The 16,729-nt window shown below is 41.5% G+C and overlaps 1 protein-coding gene across 4 annotated transcripts in view; it reads left to right on the forward strand.

Annotated features, from left to right (window-relative positions):
• The first annotated feature begins 4,058 nt into the window (after window positions 1-4,058).
• Window positions 4,059-16,729, forward strand: part of bab1 (bric a brac 1) — an 80,266-nt gene continuing 67,595 nt past the window's right edge. For 2 of the 4 annotated variants that reach the window (XM_089467721.1, XM_089467722.1), the window contains exon 1: window positions 4,061-6,625. In XM_089467721.1, coding sequence (XP_089323847.1) covers window positions 5,003-6,625 — 1,623 coding nt within the window. In that variant the 5' untranslated portion in view covers window positions 4,061-5,002. Of the gene's footprint in view, window positions 6,626-16,729 lie in introns of all 4 variants that reach the window. The other 2 variants (XM_089467724.1, XM_089467723.1) reach the window with 2 other exon arrangements.

The raw sequence follows: 16,729 nt of genomic DNA on the forward strand, positions 1-16,729 counted from the left end.
ACACACAACTTGCAACGCACGCGAAAATCTTTGCCTGGGGGTCGCAGGCAGCTGGACAAGAGACAGCGAGGGAGGCAGCGAGGCAGATGTGAAGCGGGTGTCCACCATGTGGACTTTGGAGTAGAGTCCTGTGCCTGTGTTCCAGGACCTGTGCTTGTGCCAGCGCCTGTGCCTGTTGGTGTGCCTCTGCCTGTGCCTGTGCCTGGAGTACAGTTGCGTCTAAGCCAACTGGCTGGCAGGAGTTGCAGCCTCGATGGCTGGACTCGGCTTTTGCGCGCGTTTCGTTTTGCCGCGTTAACTGTCCATCAATGCCGTGCCCCCAAGGGGGGCGCATGGGCAGCTGGTTGGGGAGTCTACTCTGCTGTTGCTGCTCCTGCTGCTGCTGCTGCGTATGCTGTCTATTTGTTTGTCTGCTCTGGCCAGCTGAACTACCCTGCATCTCTGTCCGTTCCCCCTCTCTCTAGTCTTCCCCTTTCAGCCATCGTTAGCGCTGCCTCCGTTTCGTACTTTTGCCTGCATTCGAACTTCGTTTTGGATTTATACAACATACACACACACACACACACATACTCCCTCACACACTCACACGCGTCTCTCACACATGTTAAGCCCTTTTTCATTGCTGTGGCGCCCTCTGCGTACTCCTTCTGCTTCTCACTCCCTCTCTCACTCTTTCTTTCTCTCTCTCTCTCTCCTCTCTCCAGCAACTTCTCGCACTCGGCTTTCGTTTTATTGCGCTAGGCATTTTTGCATATTTGAGGCATCATCGCTCATCGCTTTTGTGCGCGTAAGCTAACTTTGTGCAACAGCACCCCTTGCCATACACCCTCCAGCCCCCACCCCGGCACCTGCTACTGCCACCAACCTTAACCCATCCCTTGGCGGGTTTTGCTTTCTAAGCTGCATTTGTTGTCTCTTCTATTTGGCGTTTTAATATGCGGCAACTGTTTTTTTTTTCCTACCTCTTTGTGTTACGCTGTTGCCCCATCGCGCTGCCACGCCCACTGGCATCCAAGCAGCTGCCTTTACTTGCATACAGTTTGGTCACCTTCACACACACACACACACACACACACTCGCACGCACACATTTTATTTGTTTGTTTGCCGGTTCGTTCAGTCGTGTGTGCCGCAAGCCTCTCAAATCGAGCAGTGCCCCTTTGCCACGCCTCCGCCTGGCAGCCTGCTGTCTGTTTGCCTCTTTGCTGTCCGTTGTCGTCTTCCACAAACCTCCATTGCATCGCATCGCATCGCATCGCAGCTGCTGTCGCCTTGTCGCACAGCCTTTCAACATGCTGACCTGACCCCATCACGCCTACCCCCCGCTGTCCAGTTTATATGTCCTGTCCAGCATCCGCATTCGCGTCATCGTTTTGCTCGTCAGCAGCAACGCGCATCAGCGGCGCTCGTCGCCGTCATCGTCGTCGTCGTCGTCGTCAACAGTTAAATACATAAATTTTCGTATAAACGCGTTTTGTGTCTCACGAACCCCGAAAAAGCTATTTGCCACATTTCTCCACAATTGCGTACAACAAAAGCAACAACAACAACAACAGCCACAGCGACAGCAACGAGGAGCAATGGCAACGCAACGCATTTGCAATAAAGTGCGTGCGTTGCTGCGTTTTTAGTGTGGCAACCAAATTTTTGCAATGCACCACGGCTGCACAGTGGCACGACTTAGTATTGAGCAGATAAATTAGGATACAGAGATTTTATTAGATGAAATGATTAGATAGATAGATAGATAGATAGATAGATAGTTAAGAGATATGGGAGATTCATGAATGGGCTATAAGTTAATCCAATGGAATCGAGGCCAGATTGAAGTAGAGTTTTTATAGATCAATAGAAAATCATAGAGAGAAAACTTACGAAATATCAAAATTGGTTAAGAGCCATTAAGAGTTTTACCTGGAATGGAGGAAACAGGTTAAGCTCTTTTAATATAATACTAAAACCTAAAAAATAAAACTTTAATTGTGTTGAATCAACCATGAAATAAATATAATTTATATATCAAATATAAATAAATATATTATATAAAAATGCATCTTTAATATATAAAAATAAAAACATGCAAGTCGATTATTATTTTATATTAAACCAATTTAATATGAAGTAAAGGTACAATAAATAAATGTATAGTACATAATAAATAAAATTTGTAATATAGATCGTCAATAGATAACTATTACATTGACCTAAAAAATGGTAAAAATGATTATTATTTTACATTAAATCAATTTATTAGGGTAAATAAGTGTAATACATAATTAATAGATTTTTTATTCTGTTTCTTTTTATGTTCACCTAGAAAGCAAATTTGTAATACAGCGAATTTTTAAATTATATATTTAAAATAATTCTTTTAAATTTCATTCTTATTGGTTCTTTATATAACACATCACCTAAAAAACCATTCAACACATAATTTCCGACAATTCCCACAGTATTTATTTACATTTGTATAGCTTAAAAATAATCCACATCTAAACAACAATTAATAATAGTATCAAAATAAAGATTGTGAAATTTACAATTCAGACGCTCTCATTGAATTAATGCAAACAGCTGCTGTGAAATCTCTGCCAACACATCTATTTAAAAATGTATTCCCCGATCGCTAAAGATCATTTATTAGGCACATTTTCTGTTTGATTAATTTACAGTTGCGTTATTTAGTCGTATTTATAATAATGTAGTCAACCGCCATTTGCTAGTTGCAAAAAAAATAGTTTTTATTTTGCATAATTTATGACTGGCTGAAACTGAGCCGCAGCTGGCTGTCTCGCTCTAATACACTGCACGCTGTCAGCATCGTTTGTCTCGCTCACGCATTTGGGCAATTTTTTGCATGAGTGTGTGTGAGTGTATATTGAGCTCTTTGTATTTTTCTTTATTTTATACATTTAATGCCAAAAAACAATAATCAAAATACAAGTGCAAGACTCAGCCATACACACATATACATACATATATGCATAGCGAAACACGCAACTACTCACACACGTACACACACACACGCTCACATATATCGTTTGACCAGTCTCCAGTGACAGCCCCGCAGTGTGGGCAGTTCCAAAGGCGAGCGAGCGAGAAAAAAAGAGCCAACAACAACAACATGAGTAGCACACAGACAAAGGCAGGCCAGAAGCGAAAAACGAAAAACGACAAAACGTCGCTCAAACTGCAGGTGCAATGCTTGCACTCGCACACCCCACCAACCAACCTATGCGCTGCCTCTCGCTTCCTCCCGTACTTACTTACGACTTACTGTTCGCTCGTGTCTTTGCCAAAGAGAAGTGCAAGCCGAGCGCAGAGGCACATGGCGCGTCTCTTAAAATCAAAAGAGCGTCAAAAGATTGCGGCGAATTGGCGAGAGCGCAACCGACTGCAGCTCAAAATTGAGCAGAAGCAACAGAGGCGGCAGCAGCAGTAGCAGAGGCAGAGATAGCAGAGGCAGCAGAAATACAAACGGAACTAATTAATGAACAATCTTTGCTGCTGCTGCGACGGCGACGGCAGCTGCTGTCAAGTTTTTTTGCTTCTTAGGCCGCTTCAAGAGCGTGCGTTTGTGTGGGAGAGAGAGAAAGGGGAAGGGAATATATGTGACGTTTATGAATTAGATAATTGTTTAAATTATGATTTATATTATTTATTGCTATTATTATTAATTAGCCTTCAGCTCATTCCTATTAGATTGCTAACTGAAAGTACCGTTAACTATTCGCTGCATTTACTCACGCACTCACACGCACACACTCACTCACTCACACACACACACACGCATGCTTAACTATTAGGCGCCCCCCTTCGCACGCATTGCCGAAAATGCAGCGCGTTTGTCTCATCTCTTGAGCTAACGGCACAGCACAGTTGCCGTTGCTTTTTTGGGGGTTGCGCGGCGCTGGCTGTGTGTGGGAGAGCGAACCAGCGCCGAAGTCGCTCGCGAGCGAGCTTCGCCTCGTTTCGCCTCATCGCCTCTTCGTCTCGTCCAGCGCATTCGTCGTTGTAGTCGTCGTCGTCGTCGGCGGCGCTTCGTTTTCGTTTTGCCGAGTAAAGGAATTTTGTACGTTTGCCGGCATTTGTTTTGTTGCCGCTCGCTGCTCGCCGCTCGCCGCTCGCCGCATGCCGTTTGCCGTTTGCCGCCTGGCGTCGCTCTTTTGCACTATTTTCGCTGCGCTCCTTTGCCTTGAAAACTGCAACTGCAATATTTGCTGGCTGCGACGTCGACAGCGCCACACACTATTTACGACTTGGGGGTCTCGCGGCTGACGTCGCGACGACGACTCAGCGAATTCGCATTCGCAACTCTCGACGCGACGGCAACTACAACAACAACAGCAGCAGCAGCTACTAGCAGCAGCGCCTCTGCGTTTTCGTAGCCCCAATCGACGTCGTCTGCTGCTGCTGCTGCTGCCTGCTGCTGCCCGTTAAGTTTGTTTTGAGTTTTTCCGTATCAAAATGTGCAAAACGTTTTCAGTCTAATTCAGACGCTCGTGCTGAAAAGACTTTTTATTGGGGGCACGTTCCATTGCCAAAAATAACGACGAGACGCCAAAAACGAAAAAGCCGCCATACGCATACACACCTACAAACACACACACACACTCACACACATACGATTTGTTGATAAGACAACAAACTATTTTAAGCTAATTTCAAAATAATTTTTAAAAATTTTAAAAATTAAACAAAAAATTGTAAATTAAATATTTGATTGTAAAATTGAAAATGCGCGTAAAATAAGCCAATCACATACACACTTACATCTCACTCATACACACACACCCACACGTTGTCACGTGTACGTTAATTAAATCGCGACCAAATCGCGAGCGCGATAAAAACCGCGTCGTCTCGTTGCAGTGTTCGGTACACACACACACTCACACTTATACACCCACACACATGCATACAGCTAAAGAGTTCGATTTCGCCTTGCCGCTCGATCAATAGACACTCTCTCGCTCTCGCTCTCAATTTTTGGAGCATACAAAATGGCGTCAACGGAGACGCCAACGTCGCGGCCAAGCAACGATCGCGGCAGCACCAGCACCACGAGCACGAGCAGCAACGTCGCCACCGCTGCCGCGGCGCAAACAGACAGCGAAACCTATGCCACAGAGCAGGCGCAAGCGGCGCAGCGACAGCGCAGCGGTGGTGGCGGCAGCGGCAGCGGTAGCGGCGGCAGCAATTCGCCTACACCACAAAAGGATAAACCAAAGGCCGTTAGCCCGCCGTTAACAACACCGCCGAGCGCCAGCGGTGCCGCCGATGCCGACGTCAGCGGCGCTGCCAACGCGGGCAGCTCATCGCCCAGCTCCAGTGCGACGACAACGACGACGCCGCTCCAGCAGCAGCAGCAGACGCCGCTGCCACAACAATTCTGCCTACGCTGGAACAACTACCAATCGAATCTGACCACGATCTTCGATCAGCTGCTGCAGAACGAATCCTTCGTGGACGTGACGCTCGCCTGCGACGGCCGCTCGATCAAGGCCCACAAAATGGTGCTCTCCGCCTGTTCGCCGTATTTCCAGACGCTGCTGGCCGAGACGCCCTGCCAGCATCCCATTGTTATCATGCGCGACGTCAGCTGGTGCGATCTCAAGGCCATTGTGGAATTTATGTATCGCGGCGAGATCAACGTGAGTCAAGATCAAATTGGCCCGCTGCTGCGCATCGCCGAGCTGCTGAAGGTGCGCGGCCTCGCGGACGTAACCCAAATGGAAGAAGTCAATTCTGCAGCAGCAGCAGCAGCAGCAGCGGCGGCGGCAGCGGCTGCAGCAGCAGCAACAGCGACCGCCTGCTCCTCGCCCGCTCAACTGTCGCCCAAGACGCCGTTGGAGCGCGAACCGAGCGATGATCTGCTCTCCTTCATGCAGCCGGAGAAGAAGTTGCGCACCAGCGACTGGGATTGCGGCGAGCTGCGTCTTTCGCCGCAGCAGCAGCTCCATCACCAGCAGCAGCAGCAGCAACAGCAGCAACAACAACAGCAGCAGCAGCAGAGCCGCAATGTGCGCAAGCGTCGCTGGCCCTCGGCTGATGCCATATTCCAGGCGCCGCCGAGTCCATTGAGCAGCTTGATCGCAGCCGAGCGACTGGAGCAGGAGCAGAAGGAGCGAGAGAGACAGCGCGATTGCGGCCTACTGACACCGCCGCCCAAGCCAATGGGCGCTGGCAGCGGCAGCCTGACGCCGCGCCGCTTGACGCCCGCAGCACAAGCGCTGGAGACGGCGCTGCATGGCCTGGAAATGCCCTCACCTGCAACGACGCCAGCGCCACCGGGAGCTAGTCGCTGCCCACGCTCGCTGCCCAGTCCACAGCAACAACAACAACAACAGCAGCAGCAGCAGCAGCATCTCCATCATCTGCAGCAGCAACAGCAACAGCATCACATCTCCACTTCCGCTTCCAGCACTTCCGCTGAGTCGCGATTCCCGCTCGGCTCTGCCGCGGCCATGGCCGCTGCCGCCATGGAGCTCAGCGTCGCTGCTGCCGAGCCACGACTGCCGCCACCGCCGCCCCACCATCACAGCGGACCGTCCAGCTCAGCTTCGCTCGCGGACGACATGGAGATCAAGCCGGGCATAGCGGAGATGATACGCGAGGAAGAGCGGGTAAGTGAACATAGGCTATTTATCTCTCTCTTTAAACGTTCTCTTACGGCATTTCATTCACAAACGCGATCTGCTTAACGCGCTCTCTTCAGCAGCTGACGCTGCAGCAGCAGCAGCATTTGCTTACGCTCACGCGTCAAAAGCAATCGCTCTCTCACTCTCCGTTGCGCTCTCTGTTTTGTTTTGATTTACGTTTCGCGATCTTCATTTTGTTTCGGCGACTTTTTGCCGACGGCATTTCGCCGCGTGACGTCACAATGGACTCGGCAGCAACAGCAGCAGCAGCAGCACCAGCTACCGTGGAATGTTGTTGTTCGCTGCGCTCTTGATTGACAGCATTCACGTGCTGCACGTCGTCGCCGGCGTCGTGGCTGCTCCCTCTCTACCTCTGCCTCTGGCTCTGCCATGGCCGCTGCTTCTGTTCCACTGTTCATTGTTGTTGCCGGCCACGTCTTCTGCTCGCGATCGTTGAAAGCATTTTAAACATTTTTCGCCTTGTCGTAGGTTCCACATGCGATGCTTCCTCCTTATGTCCGCACATTAATTGATTGTTAAATATGAATGTGAATCTGAATATTCATTCATAGGAGTTTATATTTTTGGAATTAAGGTCATCCAATGTTGGAGAACAAAGTATATTTATAGATATATTATAGCGAGCAGCAAATGAAATCAAGTTGGGGAAAATGCTTTTAAAACAGTGTTATTATATATACCAAATTAAAGTCTTACTAAAGTAAACATTGCTTGATCGATAATATTTTTATGTATTTTATTCTACTATTAAAAAGCTTCGCAAATTTTATCCACTCTAGAAAATTTCTAAGTATGTGTTTTACAACACTGCATTATTTTCAGTCAGAATATTCTAGACTTATTCCAAGTAAACTTCTTTGTTAAATGCTTTTTATAAGAACTTTTCTGTGAATGAATTCTGTGTCTTATTTTTCTATTATTTATTTTACAACACTATAAATAGATATTATAGCATAATCCTCTGATAAGCTCCTACCACATATTTCATTTGTATTCCAATTCTCATCCAATAAGCATTGTCACCTTCTTGCATTTGCATTTTCTTCTTACGGAATACCCTTACTAATATATTAAAGAACTAAAACCTGTTCATAAATCATTTCAAATTATTTATTTTAAATGGTTTGTTAGGCACTTTTTTCTGTTTTTCTTCTTCTTCATCGTCATCTTCTTCTGCTCTTTATCCTCATCAAAGTTATCCAAAGAGTTTACTCGCCTGCATCCAGAGTTGGCCGTAAACTGGTTTTCAGATACGATCTGTTGGTGCAATCATGTCAACGGTTCTCTAGACACAGCACAGTCAACGCGCCTTCGAGCGTTCCATCAACATTAAGCCGCATCGCAGAATTCGCACTTTAATAAAGAATTTTTATTTATTTATCTAATAGACGTCGTCGAACCCAAAGAGTCTTCTCCCCAGCTCTTTCCCAGCTTCCCAGCTCTCACACTGATTCTGGGCATTCACATTCGATTTGTGCTCGCTGGAATGCAATATTTGTTTGTCTCTGCATGCGGATCTCCCTTTTGGGCTGGGACAGATCACAAGCCCAGCCACGGCTCTGGCCAGAGTTGCCAGCCATTCGTTCGTTCGTTTGTTCTTGTTTATTGTCGCTTTCGAGTGCATTAATCAAATAAACCAAAGGCTGGGCTGGGTTAACAGCAGCTCGGCTCGATCGCTTCACTCGCGTCTTGGGCGCATTAGCATGCTCATATGTTCGAATTCGAAATCGTTTGTTTATCTCATTTAATATTTTGATACCCTGCAGCTTGTACCTATAGGGCATATTGTAGCTTTAATTGTAAGAATGTACACAGTGCGGGTGAGAAAGGGCGAGAGTCTCTCAATACCATTTGCTTATTCAAAATCTATCCAATAATTTGTAAAATTTCAATGCCAGAAATATAAAAATTTTGATGTTCTTATATATACATACATTTATAAAACTATAAATTCGATGTGTTTATTCTATATTTATATATAGACCATAAGCCTCTTATAATTTTGGATAATAAAAACATTTTTAAAGGGTATCTTTTAGTAGTTCAATTTTCACATAATCCGTTTGCCTGTCTGCTTCCCCGTTTGCTTGTTAGCGTATCCCTCTCTCTATCGCTCCATTCCCCCTTTCTCGATTGCTCCCTCTCTTTCCCTCCCGCATTTCTTCAATAAATATTTTGTTTTTATGCATTTTTAAATATTTTTTCCAACGCTGACCGCGGGCTTTGATTTTGTTCATTGCTGTTGTTGTTGTTTGTATTTTTATGTGCTTAGAAATTCTTTGGAAATGCATCTGCAACAACAACAACAACAACAACAACAGCTACAGCATCTGCATCTGCATCTTTTGTTTTGTTTGCCTTGGTATTAGTGTTGGCCATGTTTATGCTTTCCTGCTGTTTGCCTAACCAATTCTGATGCCACTTGTTGTTGTTGTTTTAGCTATTATTGTTGTTGTTGTTCCTCGTGCGTTTATTTACACATTTCATTTATTAAAAATCGCTGCCACGCAACCTCGAACCACCAACCCCCGACCCCCGACCCCCGACCCCCTTCACCTGCTTCAACGTCACGCTGATCATTGATCAGTAAATGCTCATATATAACTAATAAGAACGTTGCATTCGAGTTGCAACGACCGCATCATACTCGTTCATACCGGAAAGCCTTAGTAGAAATTTAGTATTTATTTTAGATAATCTAAGGCTTCTAGAAGGTAAAGATCGCTCTTGAGATGTAACTGTTAGATGATTGTCATTTGAGAATTGAGGAAGATATAATAAATATTGATAAGATAGAGGTAACACTTCATTCATATAATGTATACAAAAATTCACTAGCTGAAAGCTTCCGATACATACGACCTCTACAACCAATATACCCTTCATTTCCCATAATAAACGATCATAACCATCAAATATTGACAGGCGGCATCCGCTTCTATAGTTCCCTCTCTATATGCAAAATAATCAATTCCCATATGCAGCAGCTCTTCTTAAATACTTTTAATACGTTCCTCATTTTTTTTTTCATTTATTTACAAGTTTTTGTTGTTGTTGCTGTTTCTCTTTGTGGCATGCCACACACATAAGCAGCTAAAGCCGATAAGTGTCAGCCTTTGTCTCGCGATCGGTCGATCTTTCTGCTTCGCTTTCCGTTGATTAATTGCACTTTTATAATATTTCTCATTTTCTTGGTCTTTTGTTGAAAGTCTGTTTTTTTTTTTCTTTTTCTTATTTATATGTTCTTTTATTTATTTTATTTCGGCCTCTTCGTCGTCTTATTCTTGTTCATATTTTATTGATGCCGCTGCGGCGACTGCTGCTGCTGCTGCTGCATTTTATGCGTGCATCATTAGAGGTAATATTTTATTTTTATTATTCTCTCAGGTTCAGTGAACTCCAGTCGAGGAGATCTCCGCTATATGAATATAAATATATGCATTTATATATATTGTTTCTTATAGTTATATATATCTTGTAGTTATAGGTGATGAGGGTCATTTAAATTTTAATTGAATTATGTTGAGATGGCATCAGTCTTTTAGCGTATGAGTGCACGACTTCCACATACCCTATAAGTATAAGTTCTTTTTGTTTTGTTATATCTATATACAGCTGGAAAAGTCAGGAAAGGGTTAATTTTCAAATAAGATAAATTTGTAACTTTCACAAATTTTATGTATTTTTCCTTTTGTCTCAAGCTTAAACTTAAAAGATATAGGAAGGCTCTTAACAAACATAATCATGCCTTAAAGACCAATTGAACTAACTAACTAATAAAATCGTGGCATTTAATAAGTTTTTTTTTTTTTGTTAAGCACTTTCGTTTTCGCCCATAGCCCTTACCAAAAAATAAAAGAAGCTGAATATATAAAGCTCTGGGCAATTGGTTAGCTGTCGAATCGGAGTCAGACTCCCAACAAAAACAGAAAAAATTATTACGCACGCATATCCTTAAACTCAGTTTGAGTCAGTTTGCTGAATATAATAAGCAAGCTGATGCTGACAAAAAAAAAAAAAAAAGATACTTGTGTAGACAAATTACCTCACAGAGGGGGGACCCCGCAACCACAACAAGCAAACGTGCCACATTCAAGCTACTTCACACACACACACATAAGAAGGTGTAGGGAAAAAAGCAGGCAGGCAGCAATCAAAAAGGCAACAACCAGAGCAACAACAGCAGCCGGCAACAAAATGTGTGGCATGCATAAAAATTGAAAAAGATGCAACTCACAAAAAAAAAAAAAAATTAAAACGAAAGAAAAATGAGAAGGTGCATTTGAATTGTGCGCGTGTGTATGTGTGTGTGTGTGTGACTGTATCTGTGTAGGTGCGCAAAGGAAGCCAACAAGCCACTTAACCCAATCGACAAAAGTCATTACACTCGTCACTCTCTGCAGAGGCAAGCGACCCTGCAATCCCCTGCCCGACCAACTGCCTCGAGTCTGTGGCACAAACGGACGACGCTTCCGCTGGGCGTCGACGCCGACGTCGACTGCGCCTGATCTTTTGCCTGTGTTAAATTGGCCTCAAGTGGCGGCAGAGCTAGCGTCGAGACTTGTTTCTGTCTCTGTGTGTCTCTCTCTCTCTCTCTCGCTCTCTCTGTGTATGTGTATGTGTGTGTGTGTATGAATAAAATAATATAAATAATACAATTTATTACAAGCGCAGCGTGTGTTATTTCTAATGTATCTGTATCTTCAAGATACAATATCTTGTAGCTGTATCTGTGCCCGTGCTGCTGTTGCCGTTGCCGTTGCGGCCGCTGCATCTGCTGCTCATCGCTATTGTATACAACAGCTCAATGCACATTGCCGCTTAATGAAAAATAAATAAATAACATAAAAATGAAGAAATATATATACAAACAAAAAAAAAAAAAACGAATCGAAGTAGAAGATGCACAGAGGCGAAGGCGAAGGAAAAGACGATGAAGAAGCAGAAGAGAATGAGAAAAAAAAAAATAGAACAAACTGCGGCCGCAGCGCATAAAAACAAGAGCAAATATAAATTGTATAATCCGCTTTGATGTATCGCCTTCTGTTTTATATTATTCAGACATATTTTATTATGCTCTACCCATAAGACGGGATATTGTGGACTTTAGATGCAATAAGTAACGTGTATATTGTCTAGGGAAAATTATTTCTATAGGGTTTAGCCGCTTCCTACCTACTCCACATCGATGTACTTTTATCATATTACACAGCTGCTCTGGATGAAGAATATTATATGAGAAATAGATTGCAATGAAATGATATGTATGTGACTTTTTTTGATCAGTCAAAGACTTATTTTCAATCAAAGACATAATTGAATATGACAAATTCAAAATTCACATATATTTGAGTCAAAATAAAAACAGAAGCTCATTTTCACATTTTCACATTATCTTACACATTTCCAATACGTTGAAAAATCATTAAATTGATTTAAATCGCAATTGTTTTTAATGCTCTAAGTGAACAAGCATCGAGAATTTCTCAGAATTCAAATTTACAAATTCGAATTTTGTTTAGATTTTGTCTATTATTTGATAGCTGTTATTCGCTTGTCATTATGTATTTATATTTAGCAGGGTATTAAATATTCTTACAATTCCATGCCATGCCAAGTTGTTTATATACAAAAGCCACATATGGAGCCCCTACCCCAAAACAAAATTGAAGTAATTTTACATTTTACGTGTTTTAGCGGATATTCTAAAACGGGCTACAGCTACAGCTATATGGCTACAGCTGCAGATACATTAATTTAGTTGCCAATTCTATAAACATTTAATTTAAAAGGAAAATTCTATAAAAAATAGCCAACAAAATTGCTTGTGTTTATATTTATATACAAAAGGCCTGAAATGGAAGGGGCATAAAATGAACGTAATGGTTTTTTTTTTTTTTTTTTTTTGTTTCGCTAAGCCAAATAAAGATATATCCATATATATTTATATATGTACATATATATAGATATAGATATATTTGTTGCAGCTGCTGCAGTAACGCTCGTAGAGACACGTTGATTAATCTATAAAAATAAATTTGTATCTGTTGGAGAGCTGTGCCGTGGCCCCTTCTGCATATTCTAATCGGATTTAGTTTTGCCTGGGCTTCATTTATTTTATTTATTTTTATGCTTGTAATGCGGCATAAATAATTTATGCAGATAAATAACCCAAAACCAAAAGCAAAGCCAAAGCCGGAGTCAGCTCCAAGGGGCGCCCCAGACCAAGAGAGCGACTGGCAGATAGAAAGAGAGAGAGAGAGAGAGGGAGAGTAAGAGAAAAGGAGAAGATATAAGGAGGCCCGAGCAATGCCATCATAAAGCAAAACAACAAACTAAGGGGAGCGAAGAAGCAGGCATGGGGTATCGGGCATGAGGCATGGGGCATGGGGCATGCTGCAAGAACGACTCAAAATTGAGAAAGGGTTGGGCGGCAATCAAATCTTGCTCGTTCGTATGTATGTCTGTCTATATGTATACATACATACATATCCTTCTAAAAATATTTATTTATTTATTTTCTCAACCCACACACACACACTCAAACACACACACACACACAGACATTTATTTGTAACGTTGTATAAATTTATTATATTGCATTAGTTGTAAGTCAGCCTCCGCACTCATGCCAAGAATTTTGCCTGACTGAAGTGGCTTGGCTTGCTGTTGTTGTTGTCTCTCTCGACGTGCGTGGGCAGGGGGTAGCCACATTTATATAGCTACAAGAAGTCTGAGTTACAGCCCGGAGTCTGAGGCCCTGGAATAAGCATGCAAAAAGGTGCGTAAAGCAAATAGCTTATTATAAATTACGGTAAAAAAAAATATAATAAAATACAACAATGATAAATCTGAAGAAAAATCCAGGCAACCAAGTGAGGCTCATAAAGTTTAGCTAAATAACTAGGCCGCGCATATGTCCAGTTAGATATATGTTGATATACTATCGGAGATATTAATGTACATAATATTTAATGAATGAAAACGAATATTATACACATACATATATAAATATATGTATTGACTCTATATATTAAATTTTATATGAAATTTTAGAATGCCATTCATAGAAAAAATGAATTTAAAATTTATTTATATAAAATTATATATTTTTTAGAATAAAGTTTTCATCATAAATATTTCATCATAACATGATTTAAGTTCAATTTTCGTATATCTATCATTCTGTTTAGATAGAGATTTAATGAGCTTTTCATTTTTCACATTTTTCGTGGCGTTTTCAATAATATCTTAAGATACAATTTTGTACTGCTCGCAAATGTATCTGATACTGAAAAATCACTTGGGCAGGTTTTTCGCGCGTTGTGCGCAGTGCAACAAACTAAAGACAAATATTTACAATGAGCAGCCGATTAATCACAGAGACTGTGAAAGAGAGCGGGGCAGGTAGGCAGAGGGAGAGGGAGAGCCTGTGATGGGGGGCACAACGGAGGGGGAAGAGTATTAAATAAATAAATTAATGGCAGAGAGCTATGGCAGGCAACGAGGACAGCGACAACAAAAGATACTTTTCGTACTGTATGTCTGCGAGTTTGAGTGTCTGAGTGTGTGTGCGTGTGAGAGTGTGTATCTTAAAGATGCAAGTTTTTTTTTAAGTTGGCTTTTGTCTTTGTGCAGGCAGAGCTGGCTTTGTGACTGTGCGCACGCCTTGCAAACATATCGGCAAAAATAAATTAATTAAAAATGCACGCGCGCAGAGCGGGCTGCTGGGGCGTGCCCCAAGTGGGCGTACTGTGTCTGTGTGTGTGTGAGATACATTTTATTTATTTTTTATTTTTAATGAATTTTTATATATTGGTTGCACTGATTGAAAGTTGCGCAGCTGCGAGTCAATATGAGACTCAGCAAACGTTCTCAATTTTTTTTAAATTTATTTTTTTTTTTTTATAATTACATTTATTTATTTACAATAATTGTGTGCTGTATATATTTATTGCAGCGCACACTCGTGATAGCGATCGAAAATCGATTGTTGCTTGCAAAACAACATTGCTCTCTATTTATTTTTTATTGTCGTCAGCGATAAGATATCATTAATGCGATTGGGTAATCTATAGCTCTACAGCAAATTAATGTAAAATAATAGAAAGAACAAAAAAAAAAAAGCAATCAAACAAATAATGATATAGAAATATATATATATACATGTGTATATAGCATATATAAATATACACATGAATTCAGTTCACGTTTGATTGGGCCACGCTGATATAGCTTATCGTGGCCTAAAAACTGAAAATGATTTCGTAAATCTATAAGATTATAAATGCAATGTACAGATAGATAGGCAGCTAATAAGAAATATTTGTTGTAAACTTCCAAGACACTCAGATATTGAGATACTTTTTCTTTGTGTCTTTTGGATAACAAAATACAATATACAGCTAACAAGTGTAAATCTTTAGATACTTTTGTATCTCATTCTGTTTCATTATCTGTAACTGTATCTTTATCGTCGAGTTTATGCTGTCGCACACTTTTGGCTATTCTGTCTGTGTGTGTGTCTGTTATTGTCGTTGTTGTGTGTGCCCAGCCATAACCTGCCGCAACATTGAACAACAGCGTAAAGCATCAAGTAGAAATGCGAAATATCGAAGACTGTATACCCTTTCATTCAGACCAACAAAGATATGCCTAAAATCTGCTGCAGAGCTTCTTGGTGGGTGCTATGGAAATTCTTCTCAGACCTGATTATGAAATCGATCTATGATTTCTTTAGTAATATTTGATGACAGATTCCATGGCTCAAAAATCTCTCCAGAAATGAACTAAACACACAACATAGCTAACCTACCCAGGTCAGTTAATGAATCAGCGAAAAGAGCACAAAACTTCTCATTGAAGACGACTTTGACTTTGACGCGTTCGGTTGGACGCATGCCGGTCGCTGCCAAATGGACGAGACCGAAAGACAGGTTGGGCAGCAAGTGGGCAAGTGATGGGCGAAGAGTGAAGAGCGAAGAGTGTGTGCTGAATGGTGCAACTCTCACGCTCCACTAACAGTGCGTGGTGTTTGGCCGAGCTGCGTGTTAAGAACAAATCGCTGTCTGTGTCGCTTTCATTCAATTAGATACATTTGTATCTTATGACATATATTTTCACACCTTTTGCGCTTGGCTTTCAGTCTAACGGAGGCATCATCAAAGGCAGCAGCAGCAGCTGTATGGCTGAACTTGTAGTTGTGTATCCATAAGATACATTATTATGGCTGCAATATGCAATAAAAATAAATACGTTTTTCTTTTTGTGGATTTTTATAACATTTAACATTGTGCACAGCGCATTTTTCTCAACTTATTTATGAGTCGAGCACAAAGAATAAGAAGAACGAATATATGTATATATACATTCGTGTGTGTGTGTGCGTGTGTTGATCTCCCTCAGCGTCGCCCGCGCTGCGTGTGTACCTACGTTTAAATTTTTTATGAGTTCGTAATAAAGTTTCAACATTTTTCATCATTAAAATAAAATATAAAGCCGAAATTATATTTTATCGTCTTTGCATCATTCTTTTTCCTTAAATACAAGGCACACACACACACACACACACACACAGACATACACACATACACGCAGCCGCTTGGCAGAGATACAAAGATACAGATACAAAGTTGAAGTTATGTGCAGCGAAGTCGCAGTCGACGTCGCGGCCGTCGCAGCAATAATAATGAATATATATGGAGAAAGACAAGAAACCGCACTTTAAACGAAGACGGGGCTACCCTTGAAGAGCGAGAGGGAGCGAGAGAGGCAGAGGGAGAGTGGGGGAAAAATATAATAAATAAAATAACACAACGAAATAAAATAAAAAAGAGAAGATGAAGCAGTAAAGGCAGCAGCAAAGAAATATTCTTTAATTTAGACCCGCGTCTGGGGAGAATCAAAAAGGGAAAAGGGAAATAAAAATAAATATATACATATATATATATATATATATATATATATATATATATATATATATATATATATATATATATATATATATATATATATATATATATATATATATATATATATATATATATATTTATATATATATAGGTATAT

Source organism: Drosophila arizonae, chromosome 4 (genome assembly GCF_054131065.1).
Source record: "Drosophila arizonae isolate 15081-1271.41 chromosome 4, UAZ_ARI_1.0, whole genome shotgun sequence".
Lineage (NCBI taxonomy): Eukaryota > Metazoa > Arthropoda > Insecta > Diptera > Drosophilidae > Drosophila > Drosophila arizonae.